This window comes from Eupeodes corollae, chromosome 2 (genome assembly GCF_945859685.1).
Source record: "Eupeodes corollae chromosome 2, idEupCoro1.1, whole genome shotgun sequence".
In the NCBI taxonomy this organism is placed as follows: domain Eukaryota; kingdom Metazoa; phylum Arthropoda; class Insecta; order Diptera; family Syrphidae; genus Eupeodes; species Eupeodes corollae.
Genome location: NC_079148.1, coordinates 32,592,422 through 32,610,164, shown reverse-complemented (window position 1 = coordinate 32,610,164; position 17,743 = coordinate 32,592,422). Strand labels below are relative to the sequence as shown.

General features: G+C 30.3%; 1 protein-coding gene across 2 annotated transcripts in view; it reads right to left on the bottom strand.

Annotated features, from left to right (window-relative positions):
- Window positions 1-3,765: 3,765 nt before the first annotated feature.
- Window positions 3,766-17,743, bottom strand: part of LOC129944719 (protein bric-a-brac 1) — a 69,280-nt gene continuing 55,302 nt past the window's right edge. Inside the window, exons 2-7 of one of the 2 annotated variants that reach the window (XM_056054356.1) lie at window positions 6,904-7,200; window positions 6,494-6,837; window positions 5,880-6,432; window positions 5,693-5,817; window positions 5,601-5,624; window positions 3,766-4,241 (exon numbers count right to left, since the gene is read on the bottom strand). In XM_056054356.1, coding sequence (XP_055910331.1) covers window positions 4,226-4,241; window positions 5,601-5,624; window positions 5,693-5,817; window positions 5,880-6,432; window positions 6,494-6,837; window positions 6,904-7,194 — 1,353 coding nt within the window. In that variant the 5' untranslated portion in view covers window positions 7,195-7,200 and the 3' untranslated portion in view covers window positions 3,766-4,225. Of the gene's footprint in view, window positions 4,242-5,568; window positions 5,625-5,692; window positions 5,818-5,879; window positions 6,433-6,493; window positions 6,838-6,903; window positions 7,201-17,743 lie in introns of both variants that reach the window. The other variant, XM_056054355.1, reaches the window with a different exon arrangement.

Here is a 17,743-nt window from a genome sequence, read left to right as displayed (position 1 = left end):
TTAAATATTATTGGCTTTCTCAAAAATATTTTTCTAAGCTAACCTCTGCTTTATATCTAAAACTATTGTTTATTTACACTTTCTTCTATGTTCTGCATTTTATAAAAAGTAATCTACAATAGAATTTATTATATTAAGAAAAACAAAAACATATATGTACATAAATTTCATTAATTTGTTTTCATTATTAGCAGCATTTTTATTAAACATACCCTTCAAACAATAATAAGTAAACTTGAACTTTGGTAACTTAACATTTTTAAGGAATGAATGAAAATCGTATTTTGCGTCAAACTGTGGGAATTCACTAAAAGAAAGTTCTGTACGTCAACAATAAACATTCATGTCGATTACATGATCTATTGAATCAATTGTGCATAAATTCAGAACAATTTTTTGACGTTTTCGTTTTGTAATAAACGTCAAAATTTGCAATTTATTTGCTATGCATTTATTCAACAAGTTAGTTATAATCGTTCTGATTATTTTTTTTAATATTGGTGTTCCTTTTAAGCATAATTTTTGTTGATAGCAAATACATGTATGCTTCCATCAATCAAGATTGTTATGGATGAGATATTTTTCGATTATAACTCTTTTTTTTTTTTAATTTAATATTTATTAATCAAAATGGAATTGTAAAATAGTTGCAAGCTTAAATCATCAAAAACAAACTATAAATATACTTGGATTAATTAAATTGATACAGATTTTAATTACTTGCAAACAAATTTTGAATTCAATAAATTGCGCTCGCACCCTTAACTTGATGGTTCTTCGAACGCATTTTTGATACAATAATCCGAAGTTAGTTATGAAATTTAAACAATTTCGTAGTGATTGCTGTAAATGAGTGAATAAATCATATTTAACTGGTGTTGAACATGCTTTTTTCAAGAAAAAATGTACATTGGTTCGCTATCAACAAAATGACTGCAAAACTAAAGCTTAAAACTAAGTTTTTCATCGAAAAAAGTAAAAAGAAAAATCTGAAAACAAACTTATTAACCACCCCATTTTGTTTTTGCTTTGCAAAGTGCCGCTAGCCCACGGCATCGTTTTTTTTTTGTTTGGTTTCACATCTATTCATGGACTAATTGTCAAAATTACAAATACAACAATGTAAACAAACGGGTTTGGGAGAGTGAAACGTACGAAAGATTCCGATCTTGGTAAATGGAGTATTTTTGGTTCATATTGTGTGAGAAAAGGTCGAAGCTTATGTAAAAGAAATGTCGGAAAATAAAACAATGTAAGTACATATGTTTATTTCATTTCTTTTATAAAATAACATAATTCAATGCATTTTTTTATTCAGCTGCAAGAGAACTTATAAAAATCGGTTCGAAAAGCTAGTCGAACTAATGGAATCGAACCATTCGTAAATTTTTGAATTACCAAGGTTATAAAATGTCGGGTAAGATTTTTTGTATTTCAAATGCTACCTTCAAAAAATATAGTGTATCTTGGTATAAAATTAATTAGACAACTTTAAGTCACGGATAGAATTCTTACGTTCTATCCCTGCCTATTCCAACTATTTGTTTTGCACGGGTATTGTCTCTTGACAAATGAGTAGCACACAGGAATGGTTGAGAGTTGTAAGTCACTAGGCCCTAGTTCTCAAAGAAAAGTTGCGTCACCTAATTTATAAAACTTTAAGTTGCCTGTCAGGTTAATAATTAAATTTTGAAAATAAGCTTAAATTAATCAGGCGTATGGCCTATCACGAATTCCATCGTAATCGGAGACTTTTACGAATCCCGAAAAACCGTATCACGAAATCCGTTGGTAATGCAAAATTTTAAGAGATTTGGCAATACGGACGTATTTGGTAGTTGTTTTTTTTTGCGGGATTCGTAAAATTGTCAAAGAAATTCGAGTCGTCAAAATAGTATAGAACTTCCGAGTACCGCAAGTTGCAGTATTCATGATGGAATTGAGATTGTGTGGTGGTGGTAGGAAATTTAATCCAGTGTTTTTCCTTATGATTTAGAAGAAGAATAGTAATAGAATATATTTTATGAAATTCAAATAATCAAATGTCGAAAGAAAAATCTATCGACACTCCATGAAAAATATTCAACCATTCATTAGCCCAGAAGACTTTCTTGGTAATCCTGGATAATAACAAAGAATTCTGAAAATGAGAATAAATTTTAAGAAAATAGATGAGAAATTTGAAGTTTTTTTTCTAGGCACAAAGATTGAAATTTACATTGAGATGTTTATCTTCTACATACACTGCTCGTCATCAGGTTAGCACATCCCCCATAAGCTTAATAAAACTGATCTGGTCGTTGTTTTCAACATGCAGCTCACATTGTGTATCCTATTTTTCTTATCTTTGTATACTCTCTCACTAGCAAAGAGAATTTGCAATGGAACGATACCGTTGTACGGTTTTTACTGTTTATGTTATTTTGTATGGAAAAGTTACCTTTATTTTTGTGTCATCAGGTTAGCACATGCAAATTGTTTTTAGTTTATCTTCAAGAGTTAAACGCGTAGACTAAATGCATTTTTGTTGCTGCTTAAGTGGTATATTAAAATTAATATAGGTAAGGAAAAATCGTTATCTGTGCAAGAGAAAGCTAAAATCAAAGCCAAGGATTAAAGGCTCTCAATAAGTGCAATATCGAAAAGAATCGGTAGAAGCCGAAAAGTAATATCCTCATTCTTGAGTAATGAGTCAGGATATGGAAAAAAATAATAAAGGCGGTAATAATAGAGTGATTTCTAAGACTAATAAAAGAGTAATTTTGAGATAAGCATCCAACTCTCACAACTCGGCAGCAAAGATCAGAGCAAATGTAGGTGTTCAAGCGAGTTTATCAACAATCCAAAGAGTGATAAGGAATGCCCCACACTTAAACTGCAGAAGAAACCCCCATCTAACGTGGCTCGAAAGGCAATGCGATTCGATTTTACACGAGTGCACATGTCATGGAGTCCGATTGGCGCTACGTTGTATTTTCTGATGAAAAGAACTTTAATTTTTAAAGTCCAGACGGATACAATATCTACTTTCACGATCTTCGTAAGGAGGAACACCAGTTGGATCGCCTTCATAGTCGTGTGGGTGTGTGATAGTGTGTGGAGCAATCTCCTACTATGGTACGTGCGACTTACAGTTTTTGACAGCAAATATGAATGGAAGTATATACAAAAACGTACTTGAAAATGCTTTTCCACATTTCAAAAATTAGTTTGGAAACTTACCATGGCATTTTCAACACGACAACGCTCCGATCCACACATCCCGGGTCGTTAAGACATGGATTGAGGGACAAAATGTAAGTTTAATTCAGTGGCCGCCTTACTCACCTGACATTAATATGATAGAAAACGTGTGGGGGTTGCTTGCTCGTAAAGTTTATGAGTCTGGGAAACAATATTCCAACAAACCAGAACTAATCGAAGGCATTAAACGCTCTTGGTCATCCATTTCCTTGGATTATATTGAAATATTGTACGAGTCGCTTCCCAATCGAATCTTTGAGGTCATTGTCAACAAGGGAGCTCATTTAGTTTGGTTGGAATCAGTTACGCGAGAGTGTGTGCTAACCTGATGACGCGCAGTGTACTTACTTTTTAAATTAAATGCTTTCAGAAGTTTTGCATCATCTTATGTAATTTCTAATTATTAAAAGTGAACACCTTCTTATTCTTTACAGCTTGCCTTTTTTCATTTAATTTTAAAATTTTGAGTCTCCATTTCAAAGGCATTATCTTGCAATAAAAGAAAAATTGAAACCATATTTGTTGTATATGCTTATATTTAATATATGATTTGATATTTTTGTTTGTTTTCTGTTAAAAATTTACATATTTTGTGATTTTTTTTTTAATAAAAAGAAATTACTAACTTAAAATAAATAATATAAAATCTTAGCATCAGCCTCAAAATAATAATTTAAACATTATTTTGTCTTATTTTTTGGATCTTATAAATTTGGACTTAATTTTGTTCATACTTTAAGAAAAAAAAAAAACAAACAAATTTTACTTAATAATAATAATTATTACACGAATACACCATAAGTAAATATTTATGTATCTATATAAATTATAAAATAAACATTTATTTTTTTTATCTTTATATATCGAAATATATTTATACGCAGATGTGTGTACAATTAATATGTTGTGGAATGTAGATTATTATATCAGTTGGTGTTAATTATTGTTGATGAGTCTTCACCTCATCCAAACGTCTTTTATGTCACGCATTTTTAAATCTGTTACAAGAAAAGAAACAACAAAATATAATTATTTTTATTCTATATGTATTGCACTGTAATTTCATTTCACTAAAGTTCAAATAAAAGTAACAAACTAAAATGAGTACAAAAAATAATCAAACAATTGGTGAAAACATTGGCTTCTTTCTATCAATATAATGAGCTTTTAACACAAGGTTATTTAAATTTATCGACTCTTTTTTAAAGGCAAAAATTGATGACAATTGATTTTAATGCCAATTAAATTAAATTTTGTCAAAAAATGCACTGGACGAATTTTATCACGTTATTTATATATAGCATTATGATTAAAGTAATAATATTCTAAACAATTAATGTAGCAATTGATAAAGGTCTCGAAGTAGGACAAATAATAGGCTGCGAAGCCCAATTTTCGACACATTTTTGTAGCAATTGGGCGATATGACAAAAATTACGAGCCGAATATTCTCTTCCAAGAAGTCAATTGTCTCGGGTTACCTGCGTACATAACTCCACGAAAAAAAAGGTTTTAAATCGCACTATTGTGGAGGTCAATAATAATGTTATTTAAAAGTAGATCTATTGATTGGTCAGGTTCAACCGACATAAGGGACTTGAGAGCAAGGCAGGTTTCTAGTATTTTGTAAGCTGCCAAAAAATTGATGGCCAATTAAAGCAATTTTATTGCAAAGTAAGTCAAGTAAAATCTCCCTTACTATCCTAACCTCCCTAACAAAATGTAGGCTTATTATAAAGCTGAACTCTATTGCTCTGTGATTTATTTATTTTCTGCAAAGGAATAAGTAATCATTCTTTAAAATACAAAACAAAAGTAGAGATGGACTTGTAGCTTGTCTGAAAACTGTTTTTTAGATTAAATATGTTTTTGGTAGTTTTTTCACGATTAACTGAAGGTAGAGGTTAGTGAAGTAAAGTTCTGACTTTGAAGTCTATTACTCTTGAAAAACGTTCAAGAATGCAGTTAACTCCAAATAAAGTTGCTTATGTTTTCTGAACATGCCCATTATGAAATGGCAAACAAAAAATAACAGATTGAAAACCACACATCTAAAAAAACACACGTTATAAACAAAATTATATATTATTGAAATTACAAAAAAAAAACAGATTCAGACTTTTGGCTTAAACTAGTTTTATAAAATGATGTTGTAGATAGAGCGTAGCTCAAAATATGCAAAAGATTTTGAAGTAAAAAACAAACATTTTTGTACATTTAAAGAACTAAAAAAATGCATATATTACAAACAAAACGAAAAATACTGAAAACCAAAAAAGTATTGTTTGATTTTAATTTTTTTTTTTCAAATTAGTTAATAGTTACCAGATCGTTTATGAGGCCAAACAAGATCATACCGGTTCATCATTGTTGTGCTAGGCCTAAACAATAATACACCAAAATTAGTATCAGAGTAATACAATTAAATAAATTTAATTCTTAAACGAACCTGTATGGATGTTTCAAACAGCCATAAACTTCTCTATATCGTCCATATAATGTTCCATATGATACGCCCAATAATTTTGCAGCTTTTTTCATTTCCAACTTTTTGTTTTTTATTGCATCCAGAACCTTAATAAAAATAAAACTAACATACATTTTCGTTCTAAAATTATGCCCAAAAATACCCTTACTCTTTTTGTAAATGGTTCTTCCCAAAATTGTGGCCTTCTTCCTGTAGCTAAATAAGCATCCATTTTCACCACATCATCCCATTGAGCCAATTCTTCTTTTGTCAAATTTGTTTCAGACTCATCGAGTTTACTATTTCCCTGTTCATCTTGGTCATCTCCACCGATTTCATTTAAGTCCTGATCAATTGAATATTTCCGTTCTTCTTCGACCATGATTTCTTCACCGGTATCATTTTCTTGATCATGGGATTCAGGATTTGGATAGAAGTCAGAACTAGAACCTGGATTTGTTTCTTGTGAAGCAGATTGTTCTGTACTGTTGTTATGATGAGCTTCAGCGGTATTATCCTCTTCAACATTCTGATGTGACCATTCTCTTGGCGGTTCGGGACTTACTTGTATTGTTTCTTCAGAATCGCGGGGTGTGTTATGATGTTGGTGTTGTTGTTGTTGTTGTTGTTCTGCTTCTGATGGTGGAGGGGAAGAATCAAGACGAGTACGAACTTCGGGATACATCATTTCACAAGGAGGTGCACAATTTGGAATTTTGGGACTAAAATTTAAAAATTGTTAAATGTATCTTTTCAAAATTTTTAGCAGGAATAAATACTTACGCACTAAAAACATCATAAGAATCATCTAATGGCGGTCGACCTCTCTTCCTCTTTGGCCCAACATAATCGCCACTCGATGAAGGCATTGGTGTTAACATTGGCATACGTGGCGTCGATCTACTATTACTATTGCCCGACGATGATGGTGGCAATGGTGACGAAGGCGGCCGTCCATCGTGATAATTTCGAGGCGATGACCTTTGGTCATTGTGTGGAATGTTTTCTTGAATTCTCAAATGATGGTCCATCATAACTGGGTCAGTCTCTTCATCCCTCCATGAAACTTCGGCTAAACCTTTTATTTTGAGGTCATCGGCTGTTTTCAAAAGCGATGCTAAACTTGCCTAGAAAAAATAAAAATTTTAAAATAAAATAATTTTAAACAATTAAATCGATTGTTTACTACTCACATGCTCAACATTTATTTCTCCTTTATACATAAATTCTATTAGACATTTAACATCGGAAAATGTTACGTCTTTAATAATAATGATTGGATCTCTTTCGCTAGCGTAATTTGTTAATACTTGATCGAAAAATGTACTGCACGCACATAGAACAACTCGATGGGCACGAATTAATTGTCCCTCGCATGCTAATGTCACATCACAAAAGCATCCACGATCGAGTAAGTGTGAGAACATGGTTTGTAGATTGCTGTGATGATACTTCCATCGTAGGCAATACTGTTGTGGCAACATTTTAATCTGAAAAAAAGGTTTAAAACATTATAATTACTATACGTGGTTGGGTAAAAATATTTTGTTTTTAATTTTAATAACGATTTTTTGGGAAAAGGTTCGCTGGTTTTGAGGTCAAACAAAAAATAGAAGAAGTAGGTTTAGTGTTACTTTTTGTTGACGCAGGGCCAAGGCGTAAGTTCATTCACTGAATTTTAAGGGAGACTCACTTAATGAATTTGCTTGAAATCCAAAAGTTTTTAGTTTTAATTTTAGTTTCATATTTAAAACCGATTTTAGTGTGTTTTTTAACTTCCCATAGGAAGTTATTGTAATGGGTCCGATTTGTCAAATTGAAAATTTTGACATTTCTCGACGTTTCAAGGTCCTTAGAGTCGAAATAAAAGATTTTTAGAAAGATGTCTGTGCGTACGTGTGTACGTACATTCGTACGTCCGTACGTTCGTGACGTTTTTTTCGTCGTCCATAGCTCAAGAACCAGAAGAGATTTTCATTTCAAATAAATTTTGTTATACAGATAATAAGGCAGAAAGATGCAGAAAGGGCTCTCAAGAAAATTGCGTGGGTGGTTTTTTTACCATAGCAATTTGAAAAAAAGGTGAAAATTATGGTTAATTATCTTACGAACCAAAAACGCGTGAGACTTGAATTTAATTTTATATAATATATTGTAAGGTGATATCATAGAAATATATTTTTTTTACAAAATCCATTTAAGGGTCACCTCCAAAATTTTACGTCTAAAATATGATTTCATCTCCAAAACAACTTTGCGCAATGGAGAATAATGTTTTTGACTCTGATAATATTTTCAGAAAAATCGAATTGATAGTTTTTTTATAAAAAAACATTACTCAAAGTTGGTAAAAATGAATATCGTTTCAAATATCTTTTCAAAAATTCAGATAATAGCTTCTAGCTAATTATTACTTATAATAAATATTGTTCTCAACATTAAAACAAATTTGGAGAAAAATAAAATTGACACTTTTTTTTACAAATAATAAAAACATAAAAAAATGTATAAAAGTTGGTAAAAATTGATTTTCGACTCAAATATCTTTTCAAAAATTGTAGATATTGGCTTTAAACTACATTTATCTTTCAAAAAATATTGTTTTCAACATTCGCTCAAATTTTGAAAAAAAATCGAATTGACAGTTTTTTAATTTAAAATTTACTTTCGACTCAAATAGCTTTTCAAAAATTAAAAGTACTGGCTTCAAACTTATTTTATTTCATAGAAAATATTGTTTTTGATATTCAGTAATTTTTTCAGTCCGTTTTTTCATAAAAAATAAAATCTACAAAAAATAGTTCGCAAATTTGGTAAAAATTGATACGAGTATAGATAGAGAATAGACAAACTTTTAAGCAAGACAAATCGACAGACGGGATGGGAAGTTATCAGTGTGGGTCGCAAGCATCCCAGCCTCTTTTTTTTAATTTTTCAGAAATGATTTTTGAAATGTTTTATAAATGATATCATTATGTCGAAGGTTCAGGGTAGTGTTAAATGGATATTGGTTCTTCGTGGATTCATTATGATCCCGAGTACTTGTTTATGATCCTGATTTTTAGGAGACTTTTTTTAGTTGCAAAAACAGGACATTGTAGAGTTTCCAGAAGATTCCATTTCTGTTCCTAGCTAGATTAAAGCATTCAGATTGAAAGTAAGATTTTCCTTTCAGCATCCACTTTTCACTTTCAGAGATCATATGAGCTGATTCTGTGCACAGGAGTTCTCGTTGAATTGAAAGTACCATGCCAAGAGGAACAGTTGAGGTCTAGAAAGCTTTTGGATGTAGCACGTTTTGTATTTTTTTTTGGAAATGTTCGGTCATAGAATTTCTCTCAGCCCAACAGGTGTCGAGACCGAGAGGTGATTGTGTGTTGTACTACGGCAAATACTTATAGTGCATAATTTAATTTATATTCTGGCTTGAATCAATTAGTTTGTCATTTCAACTTGCGAAATATAAGAACTATAAGCCAAGGTTTGCATTCGTACAACAATCGAACCAGAGATTTTAATCAAACATGGATTAACTATGGCAGAGAAGTCTGTCTAATTGTCTGTTCTAACCCCTACAGCCCAAACCATTGGGTCGATTGAGTTCAATCTTCGAAATTAAGGTTCTAAGCAGCTGTGATCTTAGCCGTTTCTTTTTCAATTTCTTTTTTTAAGTTTTTTTATAAATTTGTTGGCCAAAAATCGAATTTTCTTTAGTTGCCTTCTTTCAATGAAAAAAAAAATATATTTTCGTATTGCTTCAGAAGTTTGGGGGGCACCGTTATTTCGTGTTAAAATTTTCTCATTCATGGACCAATTTCAATGATTTTTTGTATCCACACGCTCTTTTATTGTATAAATAATATTTTATGATCAAAAATGCCAACTTTTTTGTTTTGAATTTTAAATTCTAATCTCAAAAAGGGTCAACATTTTTTTACGAAAATCAAATGGTAAATGAATATACATAACTGCAAACTAAAAAATGAAAAAATTATTTTAAAAGAATGCTGAAACGGTTTTCAAAAATAAAATTATGACAAATTATTTTCTTTTTGGGAAATTAAATGGCATTTAAATTTTTGAAAACAATTTTATTTTGCAGCTATATTTTTACATTTTAAATTATAGGAACTATTTTTAAACAGAATCTTTGGATACAGGAAGAAGTTCGTGCTATTTGGTCGTGAATTTTATTTTAATGATAATGCCACTGTTCGGGAGCAAACATATGCGTTGAGACAAGGGACTCGTTTTAATTGTCTTAAAAGTTAAGAAGATGCAACTGAGTTTCACATGGATTTGAAGAAAGTTGTTTACAATCTCTTCAAATTTTGTCGAAATTTGTATTAAAATTTGATTTTTGTTTTTGATGTTTGGTTAGAAATTTTGAGAAAAATGTACACGTTGTTCCTATTGACTTTTTGACCAAGCTGTTTTGTGTCTTAAACAATTGTCGGAACTTTAATTTCTCTTTAAGAGACACTACGATAATAAGAAAGATTTCTTTATTTTGCCTGGCGGGTTGTTTCAAAATATACGTAGATTCTAGTTCCTCGTTTTCGTGTAAGAACCGTTCGAAAAACATGATTTTTGTATCCTTTTTTTCACCCATTCATGCCTTGAAAGGAAGTCTGGTTTAAAAACACTCTATGCCATTAAAATTATTGTGGTCCTTTGAACAAAAGTGACGTTTCGGTGATACTTTTTTTCTATAAAGATATTGAGTGGGTAGTAAAAGGAACGTTTCAGGGGTATAGTATTTAAAAGTTGCCTTCACGGTAATTGCAATTATTGCTTGGATGGAAATAATAAGCTGTCAAGTTTAGTTTCTTGTTAAAGACCGTTTTATAAACAATAATCATATTTAATTAAGATAAAAGAGTCTTCCAATGTTAAAGAAAATATATAAATGATCCAAAATTACATTTCTAAAAAATGGAAAGTTCAAGCATATTCTTGCAGTCTTGCACAAGGTTTAATTTTGTATGAGACATTATCCCTAACAAGATTTTTATTTCGTTATATTAAATAGTTTTTTGTTTTGTTTTGCCTCATTCTCTTAATTAGTATTTCCGCAATTAAGAAAAATAAATTTCTTCTGCACCACAAAAAAAATTATTCAGATATTTTGCAATTTCCACTGAGAATGGTAGAACAAAAAACTAACGACCAAACCCTCATTCTTCCTTAACATGAAAAATGAAAAAAATATATATGTATAAATATCGATTTTTCTGAAATGAAAAACGTGTTTTATGTGAAAAATAAAAAAAAGATAAACTGAAAAAATAAAAATCCCCAACCCGGCAACCAAGCACCGGAGAATATTTTTTTTTATTATTTCGGCCAAAAGAAAATTGTATAAAAAATGAGAAAATTCCATAAAAATTCTATTCTTCACCATCTCATACTCTAAGCACTATGCCAATACTCGTCGTCTCCATTTTTCCAAACACCACCCAACTGGGCCACCCACCACCCGACCGCCAACCCACTGCTGCGTTGGGAGTTGAAAAATTCTACAAAAATAAAAAAATCGTTTTTATTTTTCAGAAAATATTTCGTTTTGCTCTTCGAACCCCCCGACAATTCACCCTTAGCAGCAGTCTCACATAAAATGAAAATGAAAAATGTAATGTGGAGCCAAAATGCAAAAAAATATATAAAAGGAAAATAAAAAAAAAAGTCTGCTGGCAGCTTTTCCCTCTTATGGCCCCAATTTGTTTTTGTACTTTTTTTATATCTATATATTTTCATACATATATATTTTTAGCTCTCGAGGGATGATGAGGTACACATTTTCTTTTTTGTTGCTTTTTTAATTTTATGTGACAAAGGCAAAGGGCTTGCATTTTCTTATTCATTTTTCCCTTTTTTTTATTATTTTCTTTTTTCTCAAAAAAATTATGTCTCGTCCTTTTTTTATAATTTGCAAAGAGTAAAAAGGTATAACGAAGGATATTAAAAAAAAATAAAAGCTACCTCTGGCAGAATGAAGATATGACTTTAAAGTCTACGTTAATAAGAGAGTGGCTGTATAAAAACCGCATCATATAAAATTGCAAAAACAAACAAAAAAGTTTAATATAACGCTGTTAACGTCGTCAACGTCGTCCTCGACGTCATCGTCGAACTTAAAAGCAAAAACAAAAATTCTGCCATAATGACATAAGGTTCGAAACTAAAAAAAAAAGGTTAACGGTTTCTTATGGTCGAATTAAAGATAAAGGTAAAATATGTAAAGTAAGAAGTAACCTTTTTAAGTAAATATAAACAACCTTTAAAAAAAAAACAAAATTGTTTTTTGTTTTTGAATATTTTTAAACTATCTTGAAATTAACAAAGAAAATGCGTGGCTCTTTTAGACCAAGTCACTTAGTAATTTTAAAACATAGTAAAGAACTAATGTACCTAACGAGTTTATGATTTCTCAATATTGATTTAAAATTAAAAATAATATCGGAACTTTAACTAGATGTATGTATAGGGTTATCCAATGAAAATATATGTCTTGAATAGTTCCCAATTTTGGTACATGTCACTTTTGAGGCTGTCGTTTTTTGACATATGAAAAAAAACTAGGTTATGTACTGAAAATAGAACGGTACAAGCTTCAAAAACGCATTGAAATGTATTAAAATATACTTAAAAATATTTAATGGCAGATACATTTCGCAAAATTCAGGGTCTTTTGGACCGATTAAGAAAACCCTAAATGCCCTCCAAAATAAAATCATTATATTTTTGAAGCTTTTTATGGTTTTAAATTATTAAAATTTATTTTTTAATCTTAAATTAAAGTAAACCAAATAGGGAATATCCTATTTCTTAACCAAGAAAATATGGTCACCCTGTTTCGACCAAACGAAAAAAGCAATTAAAAAAGACGCAAAGAACTTTTTTTTTAATTTGAAATTTCAAAGATGATTAAAATAATAAAACTCGACATGTAAGCTTAATTTGACTTTATGATGGTAAGTTTAAAAAACAACGTTGAATCTTACGCTTTCATGATTTTAAAAAATACGTTTAATTTTTGGTCATGCTTTTAATTCAAGTTTTGATTTCAGTTTTATTTTTCCTGAAGTAAAAAAAATACTAATTTTCAAAATTATGTCTTGACGAACGGATTTGTTATAAAACAATCAAAAATTCTTCTTTTTTCTGTTTAGTGAAGTCCAGGGAGTTTTATAAGGTGATATATGAAAAACCTGATGTTATTTGAAGTCGGATTTGAACAAACGCTTTCTAAACTTTTCGGAAAATTAAATTAGCCAGAAGTTTTTCCCATTGAGCTTTCCCTAACCTTTTCCATAAAATAGCCAAGTGTATAAAAATAACCATGGTAATAATACAATCGTGGTTATGATATAGACGAGGTTATACAAACTACCAAGCTTATAAAAAAAAAGGAGGCTGGGATGCGACCCACACTGATAACTTCCCATCCCGTCTGTCGATTTGTCTTGCTTAAAAGTTTGTCTATATGTACTCGTATCAATTTTTACCAAATTTGCGTACTATTTTTTGTAGATTTTGTTTTTTATGAAAAAAACGGACTGTTGGAATTTTTATATAAAAATAAATAAATATCGAAAACAATATTTTCTGTGAAATAAATTAGTTTGAAGTCAATATTTTTAATTTTTGAAAATCTATTTGAGTCGAAAGTAAATTTTTACCAATTTTTGTTATTTTTTTTAGGTTTTTAGTTTTTTAGTAAAAAACTTTCAATACGATTTTTTTTCAAAATTTCACTAAATGTTAACAACAATATTTTTTGAAAGATAAAAGTAGTTTAAAGCCAATATCTACAATTTTTGAAAAGATATTTGAGTCGAAAATCAGTTTTTACCAACTTTTATACATTTTTTTTCAGGTTTTTATTTTTTGTAAAAAAAACTGTCAATTCGATTTTTCTCAAAATTTAACTAAATGTTGACAATGATATTTTTTGAAAAAAACTGTCAATTCGATTTTTCTCAACATTTTTCAGAATGTTGAAAACAACATTTCTTATGTCAAGTTTTTGAAAAGATATTTGAATCGATATTCAATTTTTACCAACTTTGAGTTATGTTTTTTTTAGATTTTTATTTTTTATAAAAAAAACTGTTAATTCTATTTTTCTCAGATGTAAATAAACATTATTCTTCGTTGCACAAAATTGTTTTGGAGATGAAATCATATTTTAGTCGTAAAATTTTGGAGGAGACAAACTTTTTTTTCAGTTTTTTTGATTTACAAAAAAAACGGTTACATGGATTCTTTTCAAAAAATATAAACCTTTGATATCACGTAACAATATATTATATCAAATTTAATTCAAGTCTTTCGTTCGTAAGATATTTAGGGTTAACCAAAATGTTCACCTTTTTTCAAACTGCTATGTTAAAAAAACCACCCACTCAATTTTCTTGAGTGCCCTTTCTGCATCTTTCTGCTTTATTATCTGTACAACAAAATTTATTTGAAGTCGATATCTCTTCTGGTTCTTGAGCTATGGACGACGAAAAAAACGTCGTGAATGTACGGACGTACGTTCACACTCACGCACATACGAGTACATCTTTCTACAAATCTTTTATTTCGACTTGAAACATCGAGAAATGTCAACATTTTCAATTTGACCAATCGGACCCATTACAATAACTTCCTTTGGGAAAAAAAATCATTTTTATAAAACAACCTTTCTGTTTTCAACTTGGTTATTTTTAGAAAGTCTTTTACTTGCGACGAACTATATGGCAAGTATTGCATTCGTAAAAAATTCGAACTCGAGATTCTAATTAAACATGACATTACGAAAAACTGGGTTCCCCATGTATCCTCGCCCCTACAGCCGAGGTTAAGTTAAGGTTCTAGGCAGATTTGCATTGGCCATTTTTTAAAGACTAAAAAAACTTACATTGAAAAAAATGTGTATATCTATACAAAATTAATGTAAAAAAAAACTCTAAAATTATCGAATAAAATGTTTAACATTTTTTTAAATAATTAACTGGCATTTAAATTTTTGAAGACAAGCTTATTTTATTGGTATATTTTTAAATGTTTAAACATAATTTTTATTTTTAAACAGTCTTTTGATACAGAAGCAAGTTCGTGCGATTCAGTTGTAAACTTTATTATTTTATACGACCGAAATTGGTGATCGTTAGCAACATGAATAAAGTTTCAAATATTTAAAAAAAAACTTATATTGCAATAAAATTTATGTTTTCAAAACTTCTAATCTTCTTTCAAATCTAATTTTGCATCCTAACTAAAAAATCAGATAGGAATTCGAAACATATCTTCGATTTTTAAACTTCTTAGTCTACACATTTTACATTTGTTTCTAATTATCAAACAAAACATTAATAATTGAGGTCAAAAATGTACATATCTACAGATCAAGAAAACCGAAGTACATGTAGTTTATTGATACATGAATATAAATGTATGCATATAACAAAAAAAACTTATGAGCACAAGTACTTAGTATAATCTATGACTAAATCCAAGTTGTTCACCAGTAAATCTGATTTTGAAGTATAAACTGAAAAAAAACACTTCAAAATATATTTTTCAGAGATAAGAAATACAAAAACATTATCATAAAAAACACAAAATATAGACAGCTGACATTTTTTATTTTGAATACTTTTTTATCTTTGGTATAGTAAGAAAACCTAAGCAAATTTTAGAAAATAAAATGGAAACAAAATTTTATGATGATGAAAACTGTTGGTATTATGTTTCCGGTATTTCAATTTACCTTTTTGAGAAACAAAATTCGACCAAGTTCTATATTGAATTCATTGAAGACGTTACAAGTAAGAAACCTGAAACCTGTTTGTTTACTAAATAGTGAAATACTGATTACAAATTCTATGTACTTGCAAATTTTAAGCATCAGAAACGGAACTGATGCGAAAATTCCACCTAAATACTTTTTGATTTCCTCAATTATTTCAAACTACTATTGTATTTTGGTTCCTTTACATTTTCAAAAAGAAAGCACTGAAGCCCTTCAAATTCCTTTTGTTTTCAAATCTATTTTAGTGTAAAAAGGATTAAATTACAACAGAAATACAAAAATCAAATACACATACATATCTATAAATACCAAGGAATTTTTACAAGAGCAAGAAAATTGTATTTAAATAATTTATTAATATAAATGTATAGGGGTTTCCAATAATATTAAGCGGACAGTTCTTGGGAAATCAATTGATTCAAAGTAAAGATGATCAACGATGGACATGAAATTTTCCATGATCAATTCGGACATTTGCTGCTGTATTTCCTCGATACCTTTACGGGTTCCATCTTTAAAATCTGTAGCAAAAACGTAGATCTTTTTTAATAATTTAAAACGCTGTTGACGCTGTTGTTGGAATAAGTTATACTTTAGCCTCGTACCACCACAAATGTCACTGCATGCATTTATTTTGTAGGTGTTTATATGTTCAGAACATTTTAAAGTAATTTAATTTCTTGAACTACATTTTAAATTATTTGAAAAAGTAAAATCAGATTTTTTTAAAATATTTTTTCTTAACCATTTCCCAACTCTGGTTCAAAAGCATTCAATCATTCAAAAAGAATAAACTTTTTTATCACCTTTCCATAGGAAATTATTGTAATCGGTTCGAAAATGCTTACATTACATTTCTCGGTGCTTCTAGGTCCCCATAGTCTGTATAAAAGATTTTTAGAGACGTGCGTTCGTGCGTACGTTTGTATGTCCGTTAATTCGGTAAGCTTTTTTCGTCGCCCATATCTCAATAACCAGTGGAGATATGGACTTAAAATAAATTTTGTGATACATATAACAATGCAGAAAGGACTCTAAAAAAATTGAGGTAATGGTCTTTTTTCACAATAGCATTTAAAAAAAATGAAAATTTTGATTAACCCAAAATATGGTACAAACCAATAATGCAAGCGAATTTAATTAAATTTTATATTGTATATTGTGAAATGGCACTAAACCAATAAAATAAAAGGAATACAAAATCAGTTGTATTTTTTTAAATCAAAGAATCGAAAAAAAAATAATTGTCACCTCGAATATTTTAGGAACAAAAACGATATTATCTCCAAAATATTTTGTATGCAGCGAAGAAACATCAAATTGACACTTTATTTTTAAATATATAAACTTGAAAAAAACATTACTAACACTAAGTAAGAGCGTAGGTTAGGTTAGGTTATAGTGGCCCATTAACGGCCCATTGTGATACCACATGAATCTTCTAAGCTCAATGGAAATAGCTGAAGTCCCTTACGAAACGTGAGAGGCTGATTATACCGATATGATATCGTTAAAGAAGAATTCTCCTAGGTAATTCTTGCGTTTTCGAGCCAGAGCAGGGCATGTACAGAGAAGATGAAGAACCGTTTCTTGCTCTTCCTCGTCCATACAGCTTCTGCAAAAGTCATTTGAGACTACGCCTAGTCTCGTGGCGTGCTTTCCTATTAGACAGTGTCCGGTTATGACACCTATTATCGAGCTTATATGCGATCTGCTTAGAGAGAGCAAGCATCTTGAACGTTTTATATCCAGTGTTGGCCAGATGTTTTTTGTGACTTGACACGTGGTGATGTTGTTCCACCTGTTGCCTGCCCTCCTCACAGCGTCTTGCATTAGCAGCAGTTTACAAGTAGCGATTGGTATGCCAATACATTCATCTGCCTTACAGTTACCTGGAATGTCTCTATGGCCCGGCACCCAGCAAAGGTGAATATTAAACTGTTGTGCCATCTCCATTAGTGATGATCGACAGTTATGGACTGTTATAGAGTTTGTAGAGGCAGAGTCCAGAGATTTGATAGCGGCTATCTAAGAAAATACGTATATCAGATGTTGATATCACGTTTTCTTTAAGCCAGGACAAGACTTCCTTTATCGCCAAAAGTTCCGCCTGCAACACGCTACAATGACTGGGGAGGCGGAATGAGAGAATTAATTTCGTTCAGAGTACACACCTCCACCAACCCCTTCTTTTGTTTTTGACCCATCTGTGTAAAAATGGTAAGAGTGCA